Source organism: Argopecten irradians, chromosome 9 (genome assembly GCF_041381155.1).
Source record: "Argopecten irradians isolate NY chromosome 9, Ai_NY, whole genome shotgun sequence".
NCBI classification, from domain to species: domain Eukaryota; kingdom Metazoa; phylum Mollusca; class Bivalvia; order Pectinida; family Pectinidae; genus Argopecten; species Argopecten irradians.
Genome location: NC_091142.1, coordinates 43,420,111 through 43,438,243, shown reverse-complemented (window position 1 = coordinate 43,438,243; position 18,133 = coordinate 43,420,111). Strand labels below are relative to the sequence as shown.

The 18,133-nt window shown below is 39.7% G+C and overlaps 1 protein-coding gene across 1 annotated transcript in view; it reads right to left on the bottom strand.

Annotated features, from left to right (window-relative positions):
• The window catches only part of LOC138330788 (neurofibromin-like), a 171,562-nt gene that overhangs the window by 2,731 nt on the left and 150,698 nt on the right, over positions 1-18,133 (bottom strand). Inside the window, 5 exon segments of the mRNA XM_069278307.1 lie at positions 643-782; positions 9,188-9,288; positions 9,390-9,623; positions 9,717-10,078; positions 15,435-15,453. Coding sequence (XP_069134408.1) covers positions 643-782; positions 9,188-9,288; positions 9,390-9,623; positions 9,717-10,078; positions 15,435-15,453 — 856 coding nt within the window.

The following is an 18,133-nucleotide window of genomic DNA, read 5'->3' as shown; positions in this document are numbered from 1 at the left end:
GAATTTTGATAGGCCTCCCTCCCAATGTATTTTGATAGGCGTCTCTCCCTATGTATTTTGATAGGCGTCTCTCCCTATGTATTTTGATAGGCCTCCCTCCCAATGTATTTTGATAGGCGTCTCTCCCAATGTATTTTGATAGGCGTCTCTCCCTATGTATTTTGATAGGCCTCCCTCCCAATGTATTTTGATAGGCATCTCTCCCTATGTATTTTGATAGGCGTCTCTCCCTATGTATTTTGATAGGCCTCCCTCCCAATGTATTTTGATAGGCGTCTCTCCCTATGTATTTTGATATGCGTCTCTCCCAATGTATTTTGATAGGCGTCTCTCCCTATGTATTTTGATAGGCCTCTCTCCCAATGTATTTTGATAGGCCTCCCTCCCAATGTATTTTGATAGGTGCCCCTTCCAATGTCTTTAGTCATTATGCTGTCTCTGCGTCAAAATTGTTTCAAATAGCTTGTATGATAGGCATCGTTTTTTTTTATATCAAACAATCAGTGAGTTTTTGTAGGTTTATACTAGGAAATGCTAGACATTTGAAAGGTGATATTTCCCTCGGCCTTTGACTTCTGGGAATATTACCTTTGTCAGTTTAATATTTGTACAGTTGTTGACTTTTGCTCTTCCTTCACTTACTCTGTAGGTAGGATAGCTGTTGCTGTGATGCGTCCTCAGCTGCTATCATATTTTGTATTATACTTTGTACAGCGTTAAGGATCGCCTGGTCATGACACAGTAACAGTACATTGTTGATTTTGGCATCCAAGAGGCTGTGTCTATAATGGTAAAATTCCAACACAATATTTACTTAAAACTGTCTATATGATGACATTCCAACACAATATTCACTTAAAACTGTCTATATGATGACATTCCAACATGATATTCACTTAAAACTGTCTATAATGGTAACATTCAAACACGATATTCACTTAAAACTGTCTATAATGGTAACATTTAACCACGATATTCACTTAAAACTGTCTATATGATGACATTCCAACACGATATTCACTTAAAACTGTCTATATGATGACATTCCAACACGATATTCACTTAAAACTGTCTATAATGGTAACATTTAAACACGATATTCACTTAAAACTGTCTATAATAGTAACATTTAAACACGATATTCACTTAAAACTGTCTATATGATGACATTCCAACACAATATTCACTTAAAACTGTCTATATGATGACATTCCAACACGATAATTCACTTAAAACTGTCTATATGATGAATTCCAACACACATTCCAACATGATCCACTTAAAACTGTCTATATGATGATATTCCAACATGATATTCACTTAAAACTGTCTATAATGGTAACATTTAAACACGATATTCACTTAAAACTGTCTATAATGGTAACATTTAAACACGATATTCACTTAAAACTGTCTATAATAGTAACATTTAACCACGATATTCACTTAAAATTGTCTATATGATGACATTCAAACACGATATTCACTTAAAACTGTCTATATGATGACATTCCAACATGATATTCACTTAAAACTGTCTATATGATGACATTCCAACATGATATTCACTTCAAACTGTCTATATGATGACATTCCAACACGATATTCACTTCAAACTGTCTATAATAGTAACATTTAAACACGATATTCACATAAAACTGTCTATAATGGTAACATTTAAACACGATATTCACATAAAACTGTCTATAATAGTAACATTTAAACATGATATTCACTTAAAACTGTCTATAATGGTAACATTTAAACACGATATTCACTTAAAACTGTCTATAATGGTAACATTTAAACACGATATTCACTTAAAACTGTCTATAATGGTAACATTTAAACACGATATTCACATAAAACTGTCTATAATGGTAACATTTAAACACGATATTCACATAAAACTGTCTATAATGGTAACATTTAAACACGATATTCACTTAAAACTGTCTATAATGGTAACATTTAAACACGATATTCACTAAAACTGTCTATAATGGTAACAGTGTCGATATTCACATAAAAACTGTATAATTGTGACACTATTCAAAATTGTCCAATAATAGAACACTGAGAAATCAGGAAGGGTCCGCTTAATGACTCTCAAACTGGATAACACAATTACAAGGATCACACAGAATTAAGGCAGTATGTATGTAAAACTCATTTCATCCTTAGTTGTTTGCAAATCCAATATGGTTTGTAGCCAAGCTAATTGAATTGAGATTGACAAAAAAGTTACACAGCAGACCTAGATGACACAGGGTAATCATCTTAATACAGCAGATCTAGATGACACAGGGCAATCATCATCCTACTATAGCAGATCTAGATGACACAGGGTAATCATCCTACTACAGCATATCTAGATGACACAGGGTAATTCATCCTACTACAGCATATCTAGATGACACAGGGCAATCATCTTACTGCAGCAGATCTAGATGACACAGGGTAATCATCCTACTACAGCATATCTAGATGACACAGGGCAATCATCTTACTACAGCAGATCTAGATAACACAGGGTAATCATCTTACTGTAGCAGGTCTAGATAACACAGGGTAATCATCTTACTGTAGCAGGTCTAGATGACACATGGCAATCATCTTACTGTAGCTAGATCCAGATGAACACAGGGCAATCATCTTAACTGTACAGATCTAGATGACACAGGCAATCATCTTACTACAGCAGATCTAGATGACACAGGGCAATCATCTTAACTGTAGCAGATCTAGATGACACAGGGTAATCATCTTACTGTAGCAGATCTAGATGACACAGGGCAATCATCTTACTGTAGCAGATCTAGATGACACAGGGCAATCATCCTACTACAGCAGATCTAGATGACACAGGGCAATCATCTTACTACAGCAGATCTAGATGACACAGGACAATCATCTTACTGTAGCAGATCTAGATGACACAGCACAATCATCTTACTACAGCAGATCTAGATGACACAGCACAATCATCTTACTGCAGCAGATCTAGATGACACAGGGTAATCATCCTACTGTAGCAGATCTAGATGACACAGGGCAATCATCCTACTACAGCAGATCTAGATGACACAGGGCAATCATCCTACTACAGCAGATCTAGATGACACAGGACAATCATCTTACTGCAGCAGATCTAGATGACACAGGGCAATCATCTTACTACAGCAGATCTAGATGACACAGGGTAATCATCTTACTACAGCAGATCTAGATGACACAGGGCAATCATCTTACTGCAGCAGATCTAGATGACACAGGGTAATCATCCTACTGTAGCAGATCTAGATGACACAGGGCAATCATCCTACTACAGCAGATCTAGATGACACAGGGTAATCATCCTACTACAGCAGATCTAGATGACACAGGGTAATCATCCTACTACAGCAGATCTAGATGACACAGGGCAATCATCTTACTACAGCAGATCTAGATGACACAGGGTAATCATCTTACTACAGCAGATCTAGATGACACAGGGCAATCATCTTACTGCAGCAGATCTAGATGACACAGGGTAATCATCCTACTGTAGCAGATCTAGATGACACAGGGCAATCATCTTACTACAGCAGATCTAGATGACACAGGGCAATCATCTTACTACAGCAGATCTAGATGACACAGGGCAATCATCTTACTACAGCAGATCTAGATGACACAGGGCAATCATCTTACTACAGCAGATCTAGATGACACAGGGTAATCATCCTACTGTAGAGAGATCTAGATGACACAGGGCAATCATCCTACTACAGCAGATCTAGATGACACAGGGGTAATCATCCTACTACAGCAGATCTAGATGACACAGGGCAATCATCTTACTACAGCAGATCTAGATGACACAGGACAATCATCTTACTACAGCAGATCTAGATGACACAGGGTAATCATCCTTTACTGTAGCAGATCTAGATGACACAGGGCAATCATCTTACTACAGCAGATCTAGATGACACAGGGTAATCATCCTACTGTAGCAGATCTAGATGACACAGGGCAATCATCTTACTGCAGCAGATCTAGATGACACAGGGCAATCATCTTACTGTAGCAGATCTAGATGACACAGGGCAATCATCTTACTGTAGCAGATCTAGATGACACAGGGCAATCATCCTACTGTAGCAGATCTAGATGACACAGGGCAATCATCTTACTACAGCAGATCTAGATGACACAGGGCAATCATCCTACTGTAGCAGATCTAGATGACACAGGGCAATCATCTTACTGTAGCAGATCTAGATGACACAGGGTAATCATCCTACTACAGCATATCTAGATGACACAGGGCAATCATCTTACTACAGCATATCCTAGATGACACAGGGCAATCATCTTACTCTACAGCAGATCTAGATAACACAGGGTAATCATCTTACTGTAGCAGGTGACCAGCAATCGATACAAGCAGATAGATGACACAGGGTAATCATCTTACTGTAGCAGGTCTAGATGACACAGGGCAATCATCTTACTGTAGCAGATCTAGATGACACAGGGCAATCATCTTACTGTAGCAGATCTAGATGACACAGGGCAATCATCTTACTACAGCAGATCTAGATGACACAGGGCAATCATCTTACTGTAGCAGATCTAGATGACACAGGGCAATCATCTTACTACAGCAGATCTAGATAACACAGGGCAATCATCTTACTGTAGCAGATCTAGATGACACAGGGCAATCATCTTACTGTAGCAGATCTAGATGACACAGGGCAATCATCCTACTACAGCAGATCTAGATGACACAGGGCAATCATCCTACTACAGCAGATCTAGATGACACAGGGCAATCATCTTACTACAGCAGATCTAGATGACACAGGGCAATCATCTTACTACAGCAGATCTAGATGACACAGGGTAATCATCTTACTGCAGCAGATCTAGATGACACATACAAGGACAATCATCTTACTGCAGCAGATCTAGATGACACAGGGTAATCATCTTACTGTAGCAGATCTAGATGACACAGGGCAATCATCCTACTACAGCAGATCTAGATGACACAGGGCAATCATCTTACTGTAGCAGATCTAGATGACACAGCACAATCATCCTACTGCAGCAGATCTAGATGACACAGGGCAATCATCTTACTGTAGCAGATCTAGATGACACAGGGCAATCAATCCTACTGCAGCAGATCTAGATGACACAGGACAATCATCTTACTGTAGCAGATCTAGATGACACAGGGCAATCATCCTACTACAGCAGATCTAGATAACACAGGGTAATCATCCTACTACAGCAGATCTAGATGACACAGGGCAATCATCTTACTACAGCAGATCTAGATGACACAGGGTAATCATCTTTCTACAGCAGATCTAGATGACACAGGGCAATCATCTTACTACAGCAGATCTAGATGACACAGGGCAATCATCTTACTACAGCAGATCTAGATGACACAGGGCAATCATCCTACTACAGCAGATCTAGATGACACAGGGCAATCATCTTACTACAGCAGATCTAGATGACACAGGGTAATCATCTTACTACAGCAGATCTAGATGACACAGGCAATCATCTTACTGCAGCAGATCTAGATGACACAGGGTAATCATCCTACTGTAGCAGATCTAGATGACACAGGGCAATCATCCTACTACAGCAGATCTAGATGACACAGGGCAATCATCTTACTACAGCAGATCTAGATGACACAGGGCAATCATCCTACTGTAGCAGATCTAGATGACACAGGGCAATCATCTTACTGTAGCAGATCTAGATGACACAGGGCAATCATCTTAGCTGTAGCCAGATCTAGATGACACAGGGCAATCATCTTACTGTAGCAGATCTAGATGACACAGGGCAATCATCTTACTGTAGCAGATCTAGATGACACAGGGCAATCATCTTACTGTAGCAGATCTAGATGACACAGGGCAATCATCTTACTACAGCAGATCTAGATGACACAGGACAATCATCCTACTGTAGCAGATCTAGATGACACAGGGCAATCATCCTACTACAGCAGATCTAGATAACACAGGGCAATCATCTTACTACAGCAGATCTAGATGACACAGGGCAATCATCTTACTACAGCAGATCTAGATGACACAGGGCAATCATCTTACTACAGCAGATCTAGATGACACAGGGCAATCATCCTACTGTAGCAGATCTAGATGACACAGGGCAATCATCTTACTACAGCAGATCTAGATGACACAGGGCAATCATCTTACTGTAGCAGATCTAGATGACACAGGGCAATCATCTTACTACAGCAGATCTAGGATGACACAGGGCAATCATCTTACTGTAGCAGATCTAGATGACACAGGGCAATCATCTTACTGTAGCAGATCTAGATGACACAGGGCAATCATCTTACTACAGCAGATCTAGATGACACAGGGCAATCATCTTACTGTAGCAGATCTAGATGACACAGGGCAATCATCTTACTGTAGCAGATCTAGATGACACAGGGCAATCATCTTACTGCAGCAGATCTAGATGACACAGGGCAATCATCTTACTGTAGCAGATCTAGATGACACAGGGCAATCATCTTACTGTAGCAGATCTAGATGACACAGCACAATCATCCTACTGCAGCAGATCTAGATGACACAGGGCAATCATCTTACTGTAGCAGATCTAGATGACACAGGGCAATCATCTTACTGTAGCAGATCTAGATGACACAGGGCAATCATCTTACTACAGCAGATCTAGATGACACAGGGCAATCATCCTACTGTAGCAGATCTAGATGACACAGGGCAATCATCTTACTGTAGCAGATCTAGATGACACAGGGCAATCATCTTACTACAGCAGATCTAGATGACACAGGGCAATCATCTTACTGTAGCAGATCTAGATGACACAGGGCAATCATCTTACACTGCAGCAGATCTAGATGACACAGGGCAATCATCTTACTACAGATCTACACAGATCTCCTACTGTAGCAGATCTAGGAGACACAGGGCAATCATCTTACTGTAGCAGATCTAGATGACACAGGGCAATCATCTTACTGTAGCATATCTAGATGACACAGGGCAATCATCTTACTGTAGCAGATCTAGATGACACAGGGCAGATCTACTGTAGCAGATCTAGGAGACACAGGGCAATCATCCTACTGCAGCAGATCTAGATGACACAGGGCAATCATCTTACTGTAGCAGATCTAGATGACACAGGGCAATCATCTTACTACAGCAGATCTAGATGACACAGGGCAATCATCTTACTGTAGCAGATCTAGATGACACAGGGCAATCATCTTACTACAGCAGATCTAGATGACACAGCACAATCATCTTACTAAAGCAGATCTAGATGACACAGGGTAATCATCCTACTGCAGCAGATCTAGATGACACAGGGCAATCATCCTACTGTAGCAGATCTAGATGACACAGGGCAATCATCTTACTGTAGCAGATCTAGATGACACAGCACAATCATCCTACTGCAGCAGATCTAGATGACACAGGGCAATCATCTTACTGTAGCAGATCTAGATGACACAGGGCAATCATCTTACTACAGCAGATCTAGATGACACAGGGCAATCATCCTACTGTAGCAGATCTAGATGACACAGGGCAATCATCTTACTGTAGCAGATCTAGATGACACAGGGCAATCATCTTACTACAGCAGATCTAGATGACACAGGGCAATCATCCTACTGTAGCAGATCTAGTTTGACACAGGGCAATCATCTTACTACAGCAGATCTAGATGACACAGGGCAATCATCTTACTGTAGCAGATCTAGATGACACAGGGCAATCATCTTATTGTAGCAGATCTAGATGACACAGGGCAATCATCTTACTGTAGCAGATCTAGTTGACACAGGGCAATCATCCTACTACAGCAGATCTAGATGACACATGGCAATCATCTTACTGTAGCAGATCTAGTTGACACAGGGCAATCATCTTACTACAGCAGATCTAGATGACACAGGGTAATCATCCTACTACAGCAGATCTAGATGACCCTGGAAAATCATCCTACTGTAGCAGATCTAGATGACACAGGGCAATCATCTTACTGTAGCAGATCTAGATGACACAGGGCAATCATCTTACTGTAGCAGATCTAGATGACACAGGGCAATCATCTTACTGTAGCAGATCTAGATGACACAGGGCAATCATCTTACTGTAGCAGATCTAGATGACACAGGGCAATCATCTTACTGTAGCAGATCTAGATGACACAGGGTAATCATCCTACTACAGCAGATCTAGATGACACAGGGCAATCATCTTACTACAGCAGATCTAGATGACACAGGGCAATCATCTTACTGTAGCAGATCTAGATGACACAGGGCAATCATCTTACTGTAGCAGATCTAGATGACACAGGGCAATCATCCTACTGTAGCAGATCTAGATGACACAGGGCAATCATCTTACTACAGCAGATCTAGATGACACAGGGTAATCATCTTACTGTAGCAGATCTAGATGACACAGGGCAATCATCTTACTGTAGCAGATCTAGATGACACAGGGCAATCATCTTACTGTAGCAGATCTAGATGACACAGGGTAATCAACTTACTGTAGCAGATCTAGATGACACAGGGTAATCAACTTACGGTAGCAGATCTAGATGACACAGGGTAATCATCTTACTACAGCAGATCTAGATGACACAGGGCAATCAACTTACTGCAGCAGATCTAGTTGACACAGGGCAATCATCCTACTGTAGCAGATCTAGATGACACAGGGCAATCATCCTACTGTAGCAGATCTAGATGACACAGGGTAATCAACTTACTGTAGCAGATCTAGATGACACAGGGCAATCAACTTACTGCAGCAGATCTAGTTGACACAGGGCAATCAACTTACTGCAGCAGATCTAGTTGACACAGGGTAATCATCCTACTGCAGCAGATCTAGATGACACAGGGCAATCATCCTACTGTAGCAGATCTAGATGACACAGGGCAATCATCTTACTGTAGCAGATCTAGATGACACAGGGCAATCATCCTACTATAGCAGATCTAGGAGACACAGGTCAATCATCCTACTGCAGCAGATCTAGATGACACAGGGCAATCATCCTACCAAATTTGAGAATACTAATCCATTTCCATACAAAACTTCAACATCTTTTTGTCAATGTTACTTACATGACTGGAAACACCTTTGGAAAAACAACTGAGGCCTCAGCTAAATACTCATATATAATTCTAGCTTCATTTTCATCTGTCGTGTTTCTGACGAGGGTTGCCTGAAATTTAAAATCAAATTTGAGGGAAAATAATCGAATAAATTTAGTATTTACCAGTAGTAAATTGAACATTAAGGTTTGAATGTTGATGTGACCCTTACCAGAACTGTAAGCACTAAGACTTGTGTTGGGTAGTCAGTCAACACCTCAGAGTCCAGTAACACATTGTTTTCATTTGAGACTGATCCTCTGCCACTTCGGGGCTGAGTCATGCCTGATTTCCCAGCTTCTTTTTTGGAGCCTGGAATTGGCATTGAACTACTCCTGGTTTTGTAGAGAGGCGGCCGCTGTGGTTCGATGTCCAAACTTCGCCAGCCCTTAGGACTGTTTGCCTGCTATAAAGAAAACATTAGGGGTAATTTGTGAAACACACTCTCAACAAAATGAGAAATTCAAAATTAGTTATAGATTGTTGATAATCGCCTTACCTGTGCTTGTTGTAGATGAGTGACTTTAGAGGTACGACAGGCATTGTTCATAGCGTTCTGGTCAAGAAGGTCACAGCTTTTCTGTCGCCGTGTGATAGGGGTGTTGATCGGAGGAGTACCCCCCTGGGGGGGCTGGCAGGGTGGGGCCGGGATCACCTGGGTGGTGGGGATTGTCGGAGGGAGAGATGGGGGAGGGGCTCCTATGGCTGAACTCCCTGAACTGCTACTGCTACCTGGCGTCGTCTGTTGAGCGAGTTCTGCACTAAGACTGTCACTAGAGGGCGATTCTGTCATCATGTACTGGCTAGTACGATGCTTCAAGTGACAGCGACTTCTCACCTCCTCAGAGACAAACACCAGAGCTGTATAACACAAGGTGTTTGTAAGTCACTTTATTCTGCTTAACTCTTTCAATACATTGTACTATCTCCAAATTATGTACTAGGAGTAAATAACCACCTACAAGGACTGGATAAAGGCATCATCAGATGTGGAGTTAATAACCACCTACAAGGATGTGATAAAGGCATCATCAGATGTGGAGTTAATAACCACCTACAAGGATTTGATAAAGGCATCAGATGTGGAGTTAATAACCACCTACAAGGATTTGATAAAGGCATCATCAGATGTGGAGTTAATAACCACCTACAAGGACTTGATAAAGGCATCATCAGATGTGGAGTTAATAACCACCTACAAGGACTTGATAAAGGCATCATCAGATGTGGAGTTAATAACCACCTACAAGGACTTGATAAAGGCATCATCAGATGTGGGAGTTAATTACCACCTACAAGGACTTGATAAAGGCATCATCAGATGTGGAGTTAATAACCACCTACAAGGACTTGATAAAGGCATCATCAGATGTGGAGTTAATAACCACCTACAAGGACTTGATAAAGGCATCATCAGATGTGGAGTTAATAACCACCTACAAGGACTTGATAAAGGCATCATCAGATGTGGAGTTAATAACCACCTACAAGGACTTGATAAAGGCATCATCAGATGTGGAGTTAATAACCACCTACAAGGACTTGATAAAGGCATCATCAGATGTGGGAGTTAATAACCACCTACAAGGATTTGATAAAGGCATCATCAGATGTGGAGTTAATAACCACCTACAAGGATTTGATAAAGGCATCATCAGATGTGGGAGTTAATAACCACCTACAAGGACTTGATAAAGGCATCATCAGATGTGGGAGTTAATAACCACCTACAAGGACTTGATAAAGGCATCATCAGATGTGGAGTTAATAACCACCTACAAGGACTTGATAAAGGCATCATCAGATGTGGAGTTAATAACCACCTACAAGGACTTGATAAAGGCATCATCAGATGTGGGAGTTAATAACCACCTACAAGGACTTGATAAAGGCATCATCAGATGTGGGAGTTAATAACCACCTACAAGGACTTGATAAAGGCATCATCAGATGTGGGAGTTAATAACCACCTACAAGGACTTGATAAAGGCATCATCAGATGTGGAGTTAATAACCACCTACAAGGACTTGATAAAGGCATCATCAGATGTGGAGTTAATAACCACCTACAAGGACTTGATAAAGGCATCATCAGATGTGGGAGTTAATAACCACCTACAAGGACTTGATAAAGGCATCATCAGATGTGGGAGTTAATAACCACCTACAAGGATTGATAAAGGCATCATCAGATGTGGAGTTAATAACCACCTACAAGGACTTGATAAAGGCATCATCAGATGTGGAGTTAATAACCACCTACAAGGACTTGATAAAGGCATCATCAGATGTGGAGTTAATAACCACCTACAAGGACTTTGATAAAGGCATCATCAGATGTGGGAGTTAATAACCACCTACAAGGATTTGATAAAGGCATCATCAGATGTGGAGTTAATAACCACCTACAAGGACTTGATAAAGGCATCATCAGATGTGGGAGTTAATTACCACCTACAAGGACTTGATAAAGGCATCATCAGATGTGGGAGTTAATAACCACCTACAAGGATTTGATAAAGGCATCATCAGATGTGGGAGTTAATAACCACCTACAAGGATTTGATAAAGGCATCATCAGATGTGGGAGTTAATAACCACCTACAAGGATTTGATAAAGGCATCATCAGATGTGGGAGTTAATAACCACCTACAAGGATGTGATAAAGGCATCATCAGATGTGGAGTTAATAACCACCTACAAGGATTTGATAAAGGCATCATCAGATGTGGAGTTAATAACCACCTACAAGGATTTGATAAAGGCATCATCAGATGTGGGAGTTAATAACCACCTACAAGGATTGATAAAGGCATCATCAGATGTGGGAGTTAATAACCACCTACAAGGATTTGATAAAGGCATCATCAGATGTGGGAGTTAATAACCACCTACAAGGACTTGATAAAGGCATCATCAGATGTGGGAGTTAATAACCACCTACAAGGATTTGATAAAGGCATCATCAGATGTGGGAGTTAATAACCACCTACAAGGATGTGATAAAGGCATCATCAGATGTGGAGTTAATAACCACCTACAAGGATTTGATAAAGGCATCATCAGATGTGGGAGTTAATAACCACCTACAAGGATTTGATAAAGGCATCATCAGTGGATTAATAACCACCATACAAGATGTCATCAGATGTGGAGTTAATAACCACCTACAAGGACTTGATAAAGGCATCATCAGATGTGGAGTTAATAACCACCTACAAGGATGTGATAAAGGCATCATCAGATGTGGGAGTTAATAACCACCTACAAGGATTTGATAAAGGCATCATCAGATGTGGAGTTAATAACCACCTACAAGGACTTGATAAAGGCATCATCAGATGTGGGAGTTAATAACCACCTACAAGGATTTGATAAAGGCATCATCAGATGTGGGAGTTAATAACCACCTACAAGGATTTGATAAAGGCATCATCAGATGTGGGAGTTAATAACCACCTACAAGGACTTGATAAAGGCATCATCAGATGTGGAGTTAATAACCACCTACAAGGATGTGATAAAGGCATCATCAGATGTGGGAGTTAATAACCACCTACAAGGACTGTGATAAAGGCATCATCAGATGTGGAGTTAATAACCACCTACAAGGATTGATAAAGGCATCATCAGATGTGGGAGTTAATAACCACCTACAAGGATTTGATAAAGGCATCATCAGATGTGGGAGTTAATAACCACCTACAAGGATTTGATAAAGGCATCATCAGATGTGGGAGTTAATAACCACCTACAAGGATTTGATAAAGGCATCATCAGATGTGGGAGTTAATAACCACCTACAAGGACTTGATAAAGGCATCATCAGATGTGGGAGTTAATAACCACCTACAAGGATTTGATAAAGGCATCATCAGATGTGGGAGTTAATAACCACCTACAAGGATTTGATAAAGGCATCATCAGATGTGGGAGTTAATAACCACCTACAAGGATTTGATAAAGGCATCATCAGATGTGGAGTTAATAACCACCTACAAGGATTTGATAAAGGCATCATCAGATGTGGAGTTAATAACCACCTACAAGGATGTGATAAAGGCATCATCAGATGTGGGAGTTAATAACCACCTACAAGGATTTGATAAAGGCATCATCAGATGTGGGAGTTAATAACCACCTACAAGGATTTGATAAAGGCATCATCAGATGTGGAGTTAATAACCACCTACAAGGATTTGATAAAGGCATCATCAGATGTGGAGTTAATAACCACCTACAAGGATGTGATAAAGGCATCATCAGATGTGGGAGTTAATAACCACCTACAAGGATTTGATAAAGGCATCATCAGATGTGGAGTTAATAACCACCTACAAGGATTTGATAAAGGCATCATCAGATGTGGAGTTAATAACCACCTACAAGGATTTGATAAAGGCATCATCAGATGTGGGAGTTAATAACCACCTACAAGGATTTGATAAAGGCATCATCAGATGTGGAGTTAATAACCACCTACAAGGATTTGATAAAGGCATCATCAGATGTGGGAGTTAATAACCACCTACAAGGATTTGATAAAGGCATCATCAGATGTGGGAGTTAATAACCACCTACAAGGATTTGATAAAGGCATCATCAGATGTGGAGTTAATTACCACCTACAAGGACTTGATAAAGGCATCATCAGATGTGGGAGTTAATAACCACCTACAAGGATTTGATAAAGGCATCATCAGATGTGGGAGTTAATAACCACCTACAAGGATGTGATAAAGGCATCATCAGATGTGGAGTTAATAACCACCTACAAGGATTTGATAAAGGCATCATCAGATGTGGAGTTAATAACCACCTACAAGGATTTGATAAAGGCATCATCAGATGTGGAGTTAATAACCACCTACAAGGACTTGATAAAGGCATCATCAGATGTGGGAGTTAATAACCACCTACAAGGATTTGATAAAGGCATCATCAGATGTGGGAGTTAATAACCACCTACAAGGATTTGATAAAGGCATCATCAGATGTGGGAGTTAATAACCACCTACAAGGATTTGATAAAGGCATCATCAGATGTGGAGTTAATAACCACCTACAAGGATTTGATAAAGGCATCATCAGATGTGGAGTTAATAACCACCTACAAGGATTTGATAAAGGCATCATCAGATGTGGAGTTAATAACCACCTACAAGGATTTGATAAAGGCATCATCAGATGTGGGAGTTAATAACCACCTACAAGGATTTGATAAAGGCATCATCAGATGTGGGAGTTAATAACCACCTACAAGGATGTGATAAAGGCATCATCAGATGTGGGAGTTAATAACCACCTACAAGGATTTGATAAAGGCATCATCAGATGTGGGAGTTAATAACCACCTACAAGGATTTGATAAAGGCATCATCAGATGTGGGAGTTAATAACCACCTACAAGGATTTGATAAAGGCATCATCAATGTGATTAATAACCACCTACATCAGATGTGGAGTTAATAACCACCTACAAGGACTTGATAAAGGCATCATCAGATGTGGGAGTTAATAACCACCTACAAGGACTTGATAAAGGCATCATCAGATGTGGGAGTTAATAACCACCACCTACAAGGACTTGATAAAGGCATCATCAGATGTGGGAGTTAATAACCACCTACAAGGATTTGATAAAGGCATCATCAGATGTGGAGTTAATAACCACCTACAAGGATTTGATAAAGGCATCATCAGATGTGGGAGTTAATAACCACCTACAAGGATTTGATAAAGGCATCATCAGATGTGGAGTTAATAACCACCTACAAGGATTTGATAAAGGCATCATCAGATGTGGGAGTTAATAACCACCTACAAGGATTTGATAAAGGCATCATCAGATGTGGGAGTTAATTACCACCTACAAGGATTTGATAAAGGCATCATCAGATGTGGGAGTTAATAACCACCTACAAGGATTTGATAAAGGCATCATCAGATGTGGGAGTTAATAACCACCTACAAGGATTTGATAAAGGCATCATCAGATGTGGGAGTTAATTACCACCTACAAGGACTTGATAAAGGCATCATCAGATGTGGGAGTTAATAACCACCTACAAGGACTTGATAAAGGCATCATCAGAATGTGGGAGTTAATAACCACCTACAAGGATTTTGATAAAGGCATCATCAGATGTGGGAGTTAATAACACCTACAAGGCATCAGTCAGAATGAGGACGATTGAAGCCATCGTGTATATTTACCTGCCAGGTAAGGAACTGTCTGTGGTGTGTAACCTCAAATTAGTCCCTGGAATAAAAAAAAAATGGTTTAATTATGATAGTGAGGTGAACTGAATTTAAACTAAAGTGTGTTATATTGTGACAGTGAGTGAACTGATTCAACTGTTGGTTGTATTGTGACAATGTAAGTAAACTGCATTCAACTGTTGGTTTTAGTTGTGACAGTGAGTGAACTGTTTGATCAACTGTTGGTTTTTATTGTGACAGTTAGTGAATACTGATTCAATTGTTGGTTTTATTGTGATAGTGAGTGAACTGATTCAACTGTTGGTTTTATTATGATAGTGAGTGAACTGATTCAACTGTTGGTTTTTATTATGATAGTGAGTGAACTGTTCAACTGTTGGTTTTAAATTGTGATAGTGAGAGAACTGTTCAACTGTTGGTTTTATTGTGACAGTTAGTGAACCTCTTGAACCGATTAAAAACTGTTGTGTTATTGTGACAGTGAGTGAACCGATTTCAACTTATTGGTTTTATTGTGACAGTTGAGTGAATTGATTCAATGTAAAGGTTTTATTGTGACAGTGAGTGAATCTGATTCAACTATTGGTTGTATTGAGACAGTGAGTGAACTGATACAACTGTTGGTTTATTGTGACAGTGAGTGAACTGATTCATTTATTGATTTATTGTGTGACAGTGAGTGAACTGATTCAACTGTTGGTTTTATTAGGACAGTGAGTGAACTGATTCAAGCTGTTGGTTTTATTGTGACAGTGAGTTGAATTGATTCAACTGTTGGGGATTTATTTTGACAGTGAGTGAACTGATTCAACTGTTGGTTTGATATAAAGGTAATGTGACAGTGAGTAACTGATCAACCTGTGATTGTACAGTTGATTGAACTGATTCAACTGTTGGTTTTATTGTGACAGTGAGTGAACTGATTCAACTGTTGGTTTTATTGTGACAGTGAGTGAACTGATTCAACTGTTGGTTTTATTGTGACAGTGAGTGAACTGATTCAACTGTTGGTTTTATTGTGACAGTGAGTGAACTGATTCAACTGTTGGTTTTATTGTGACAGTGAGTGAACTGATTCAACTGTTGGTTTTATTGTGACAGTGAGTGAACTGATTCAACTGTTGGTTTTATTGTGACAGTGAGTGAACTGATTCAACTGTTGGTTTTATTGTGACAGTTGAGTGAACTGATTTAACTGTTGGTTGGATTTATTGTGACAGTGAGGGTGAACGAATTGAACTTTTGTTGTATGTGGACCAGTGAGTGGAACTGATTCAACTGTTTTTTATATTGTGACAGTGAGTGAACTGATTCAACTTTTGATTTGTATTGTGACAGTGATGAACCTGATTCAACTAAAGGTTTTATTGTGACAGTGAGTGAACTGATTTCAAACAAACTGGTTGGTTTTATTGGTGACAGTGAGATGAACTGATTCAACTGTTGTTGGTTTTATTGTGACAGTGAGTGAACTGATTCAACTGTTGGTTTTATTGTGACAGTGAGTGAACTGATTCAACTGTTGGTTGTATTGTGACAGTGAGTGAACTGATTCAACTGTTGGTTTTATTGTGATAGTGAGTGAACTGATTCAACTGTTGGTTTTATTGTGACAGTGAGATGAACTGTTTCAACTGTTGGTTTTTATTGTGACAGTGAGAGTGAACTGATTCAACTGTTGGTTTATTGTGACAGTGAGTGAACTGATTCAACTGTTGGTTTTATTGTGACAGTGAGTGAACTGATTCAACTGTTGGTTTTATTGTGACAGTGAGTGAACTGATTCAACTGTTGGTTTTATTGTGACAGTGAGTGAAACTGATTCAACTGTTGTTGTTTTATTGTGACAGTGAGTGAACTGATTCAACTGTTTGAGACATGAAACTGATCAATTCAACTGTTGGTATTATTGTGACAGTGAGTGAACTGATTCAACTTTGGTGGTATTAATTATGACAGTGAGTGAACTGATTCAACTTTGGTATTATTGTGACAGTGAGTGAACCTGATTCAACTGTTGGTTTTATTGTGACAGTGAGTGAACTGATTTCAACTGTTGGTTTGTAGTGATAGTGAGTGAAACTGTTTCAACACTAGTTGGTTTTATTGTGACAGTGAGTGAACTGATTCAACTGTTGGTTTTTATTGTGAACAGTTGAGTGAACTGATTCAAACTGTTTGGTTTTATTGTGACAGTGAGTGAACTGATTCAACTGTTGGTTGTATTGAGACAGTGAGTGAACTGATTCAACTTTTGGTTTTTATTGTGACAGTGAGTGAACTGATTCAACTGTTGGTTTTATTGTGACAGTGAGTGAACTGATTCAACTGTTGGTTGTATTATGACAGTGAGTGAACTGATTTAATGGTTGGTTTTATTGTGACAGTGAGTGAACTGATTCAACTGTTGGTTGTTATATTTGAGTGACAGTGGTTGTATTGTGAACTGTGAGTGATGTTTCAACTGTTGGTTGTTTATTGTGACAGTGAGTGAACTGATTCAACTGTTGGTTGTATTGTGACAGTGAGTGAACTGATTCAACTGTTGGTTGTATTGTGACAGTGAGTGAACTGATTCAACTAAAGGTTTTTTATTGTTACCAGTGAGTGAACTGATTCATTTTAATTGGATGACAGTGAGTGAACTGATTCAACTGTTTGGTTGTATTATGACAGTGAGTGAACTGATTTAA